The sequence below is a fragment of the Rhagoletis pomonella genome, unplaced genomic scaffold, assembly GCF_013731165.1.
Source record: "Rhagoletis pomonella isolate Grant_MI unplaced genomic scaffold, Rhpom_1.0 Rhpom_scaffold_12597, whole genome shotgun sequence".
Lineage (NCBI taxonomy): Eukaryota > Metazoa > Arthropoda > Insecta > Diptera > Tephritidae > Rhagoletis > Rhagoletis pomonella.
This window is the reverse complement of record NW_023471125.1, coordinates 1-4,602: the sequence shown is the minus strand read 5'-3', so window position 1 is coordinate 4,602 and position 4,602 is coordinate 1. Positions and strand designations below refer to the sequence as shown.

Genomic DNA, 4,602 nt, shown 5'->3' with positions numbered 1-4,602 from the left:
ACGAGGATGGGATCATCCCCATCATATTACAACTAATTTCAACAATATACATTTGGAGGTGACTTGTTGCGTGCAAAAAATTTCAAGGGTATCACGCCATAATGCAGTTAGCGCCCACACATGCTTACTAGTGCATTTTAAGAAATTTTGCATAATCTTCGGCAACAAAAAATTGTAACATTCATTGTTGCAGTTAGCACACAATTTTCATACGGTTAACATCCAAAGTCAATGCCACTTAAGAAGGAGTCCGATTTAGCGGAAGGTTTGCAAAGCAACGACACATCATCAACTTCCAAGATTTTTATCACTACATCTTCGCAAACGCAACCGTCTTCAGCAATAAAGCACGCAATGACAGCGTTAGGATCGTTGGAACCTTTCGACATCAACCATCCGGAGAACTGGAAAACCTATTATGCCAGATTCGAGCTTTTTCTTCAGGCCAATGACGTACAGGTGGCCGAACGTCAAAAAGCGATATTTTTGACACTAGCCGGCGCCACACTTTATGACCTCCTGTCGTCATTGGCATCGCCCAAAAAGGTGAGTGATCTTCAAATTTCTGAAATTGAGACCATCCTTACTAAGCATTTTTCCCCTCGCCCTTCGGAAATTGCATCATTCTACAAATTTCACAAACGTGACCAAATGCCAAACGAGACATTCGCGGAGTACGTAGCTGTATTGAGACGATTAGCAATCGACTGCAATTTTGGTGATGCTTTGGACCGTATGCTTCGCGACCGTTTGGTATGCGGATTGAGAGACGAAGCTCTACAACGTAACCTTCTTGCCGAAAGTGACCTGCAACTACAGAAGGTGATCGAAAAGGCTTCAACCGCAGAAGCTGCATCTAAAAACGTGTTGGTAATTCGACAACCTGAACATGTCAACCAAATTGCCAAACAAAATCAACAGCATGCAAAGAAGGCATGCAACAACAACAAGAGTAAAAATCAGCGAGGTACAACTACAACCAAACCATGTAATGGTTGTGGAGGCGCACACCTTCGATCACAGTGCTCTTACAAGGAAACAATATGCTCGGCTTGTGGCCTTAAGGGGCACTTACAACGCGTTTGTCGCTCGACCAACCAAAATCCAACTACGGAGCGCTCAGCTTCCACCAACAAAAATCGTATCCAACAAAACAAATCGAAACCGCAATCGATAAATCAAATCTCGTGCTCAACAAGTCGGAAAAAATCAACAACAGTAACTATCAATGGAAAGCCGTGTGTATTTGAAGTGGATTCAGGTTCTGACTACACTATACTGTCATCTAAGACATTCGACAAATTATGGCCCACAGGTAAGCCAGTTCTATACGAATGCGGTCTCAAGTTGAGGGATTTTCAGCATAATGGCGTTCCTATCAAAGGTACTGTAGATGTCGAAGTCTTATACGACAGGCGTAGAATAAAAGATTTACCACTTTTAGTGGTAAATGGGAATCAAACTAATGTTTTAGGGTGTAACTGGTTTGATGCATTGGGCATAAGTGTTCAGGGAGTGCTACTCATCGATGAGTCACGAAACATAAAATCGGTTTTAAAGAAATTTAATCATCTTTTCTCAGCTGAGCTAGGGAAATTCACGGGAAAATCAGTTTCGTTACGTGTTAAAGATGGTGTTGAACCAATAAGACTTCCGGTACGCCGGATTCCCATTGCTATAAGAAGCCTTGTTGAAGCTGAACTTGACCGATTGTGCTCACAAAAAATTCTCGAACCAGTTGAATATTCTGACTGGGCAACTCCTATAGTCCCAGTTACCAAAAGCGATGGGTCGATCAGAATTTGTGGCGACTATAAGTCGACTCTTAATAAAGCGCTCCTTCCGCACAATTTTCGAATTCCTTCCGTGAGCTCGCTTCTTTCCTCAATTGAAGGAGGAAAAATTTTTGCAAAACTAGATCTAGCCCAGGCCTACCAACAGCTGGTTGTGGACGAAAAATCTGCCATGATGCAAACTATTATCACGCATAAGGGGGGCTTTTAGGGTAAATAGACTCCAATTTGGCATTTCGTCGGCGCCAGGAATTTTTCAAAATTTTATTGAAACACTTCTGCGTAACATTCCTGGCGTTCTACCATATTTTGATGACGTAGTCATAATGGGTTCAAATGAATCAGAACTGTCAGACCGTTTGGGTGAAGTTTTAAGGCGTTTTGATGAATCGGGCTTACGTCTTCGGGGAGACAAATGTCAATTTGGCGTCCCTACTGTTAATTTTTTGGGATATAAAATCGATAGCCTTGGCATTAGGCCATGCCCAGAAAAAATAAAATCTATACAAAATGCTCCTGCACCAACAGACAAGAAGCAGCTGCAGGCATTCCTTGGTCTTTTAAACTTTTATCATACTTTTCTACCAAATAAAGCAACCATTGCGGAACCTTTACATCGCCTTCTAGAAAAAAATATAAATTTTATTTGGAAGAATGAGCATCAATTTGCTTTTAATAAACTGAAACAGTTAGTCACCTCTGATAGCGTTCTCATCCATTATGATGAAAAGTTACCACTGATACTTGTTTGTGACGCCTCGCCGTATGGACTTGGTGCCGTACTAAGCCACATTTTACCTGATGGGTCGGAGAGGCCAATTGCTTTTTATTCGAGAACATTATCAAAAGCTGAGCGGAACTACGCTCAAATTGACCGCGAAGCAACTGCAATAGTAGCAGGCGTGAAGAAGTTCCACGACTATCTGTACGGACGGGAGTTCATATTGGTTACTGACCATCGTCCTCTCCTAGGAATATTCAGTACCACCAAGCAAACGCCTATCATCATATCGCCCGTAATGCTTCGTCGATGCACGTTTTTGAATGCCTACTCTTTTGACTTTATATATAGAGAAGGGAAGAAAATGGGCAATGCGGATTGCCTAAGCCGTCTGCCCGTAGAAGATAAATCCAGCAAAGCCAATCATGGTGAAGTTCTTATGATAGAAATGGCTAGCTCACAAATTGTAAATGCGAAAGACATAGCAGCAGCTACCGCTAAAGATCCACTTCTCATGAAAGTCACCAGCTGGGCGTTAAGGGGGTGGCCGCCGTCCATGTCGCGGGACGATGAAGCGTATGCGTATCATGTGCGCCGCAATGAAATCACCACCCTCAAAGGATGCCTTCTTTGGGGAAACAGAACGATTGTCCCTTCCACATGTCGTAAACCCATTCTGGAGGCGTTACATTCGGGACATCCAGGCATCGTTAAAATGAAGGCATTGGCTAGAGGCTATTTTTGGTGGCCTAAAATGGACACTGAAGTGGAAAATATCGTAAAAACTTGTGCACCGTGCCAGCAAACCCGTCATGAGAAAGCCCAGGCGCAACCCCACATATGGGAAACATCAAAGAATCCATGGTCACGCCTACATGTTGATTTTGCGGGTCCTTTCCATGGCAAAATATTTTTCTTGACGGTTGATTCTTACTCTAAATGGTTGGAGGTACATATCGTTAAGTCCACGTCATCACAGTGTGCAATTAAATCGTTGAGATCTCTTTTCGCAACTCATGGCCTACCAGATGTAATAGTGTCAGATAATGGAACTGCATTTACGTCATCAGAGTTTGATGAATTCATGACCAACAACTTAATTCGGCATGTCAGATGTGCACCATTTCACCCATCGTCTAACGGGCAAGCAGAGAGGATGGTGCAGACGACGAAAGATTTTCTTAAGAAACTTCCGCCAAACTCTGATTTTGAGCTTAATCTGGTTCGTTTTGTATTCAATCAACACATTACTCCACATGCAACAACAGGACGTTCTCCGGCCGAACTATTCTTTAATCGTCAGCTCAAAACTTACTTTGATAAAGTTCACCCGCATGAGCTGTCAAACGTCAAGGATAATCCTGTTGTCAAGCAAACATTTTGTGATGCAGACCTTGTATGGATCCGTAATTATTCAACCGGCCCTAAGTGGTTAAAGGGGCGCATATACTCGAGAACCGGCCCAGTATCATACAAGGTTCGGCTGGAAGATGGCAGAGTAATTAAACGTCATTTGGACCAAATCAGAAGCAGGGCTGTCACTGAGGATTTAGAAATGGACAGTGAGGAAGTCGACATTGGAGATAGAAATAACCCAGACAGTACCTCGGGTTCAACTTCCGTTGATGAATCTGAGACAAACGCTGCTGACCTTGGGTCTACACCGCCAGCTTCTAAATCACCATCACCAACAGCACCTGCCAGCACACTACCACCGCAAACTTTAGCACCAAACTCACCGTCTGGTAGTGTAGATCGATCAACTCCTATTCGACAACAGACACCACGGCGCTCAAATCGACCCAGAAAAGTTCCAGAATTCTATTCTTCAGCTGGGCGTTAAGGGGTGTTAAATACTGGTACAATATTGGTAACGCGTGACAGTCAGTGACAGCAGTCAGTGACATCCCTAAGCAGTTACCATCACCATTGACAGATATCAACATTATATTATTGTTGTTGTGCTACACCGTCTCGATGGCTACAATATATTTTGCACTTTTAACTTTTGTAAATTAAATATTAAGAAGTAAATTGAATTAAAGATATTTTATTGTTGAAATAAACATTAAATTGGAATATTTAATA

At 42.6% G+C, this 4,602-nt stretch overlaps 2 protein-coding genes across 2 annotated transcripts; both read left to right on the top strand.

Annotated features, from left to right (window-relative positions):
* Nucleotides 1-90: 90 nt before the first annotated feature.
* Nucleotides 91-2,019, top strand: LOC118756862. Its single transcript, XM_036491602.1, has one exon. It carries the CDS (start codon nucleotides 232-234, stop codon nucleotides 2,002-2,004), a length of 1,773 nt encoding a protein of 590 aa, XP_036347495.1. The 5' UTR covers nucleotides 91-231; the 3' UTR covers nucleotides 2,005-2,019.
* Nucleotides 2,020-2,878: 859 nt separating this feature from the next.
* Nucleotides 2,879-4,357, top strand: LOC118756863 (uncharacterized protein K02A2.6-like). The gene has a single exon (XM_036491603.1). It carries the CDS (start codon nucleotides 2,879-2,881, stop codon nucleotides 4,355-4,357), a length of 1,479 nt encoding a protein of 492 aa, XP_036347496.1.
* Nucleotides 4,358-4,602: the final 245 nt, after the last annotated feature.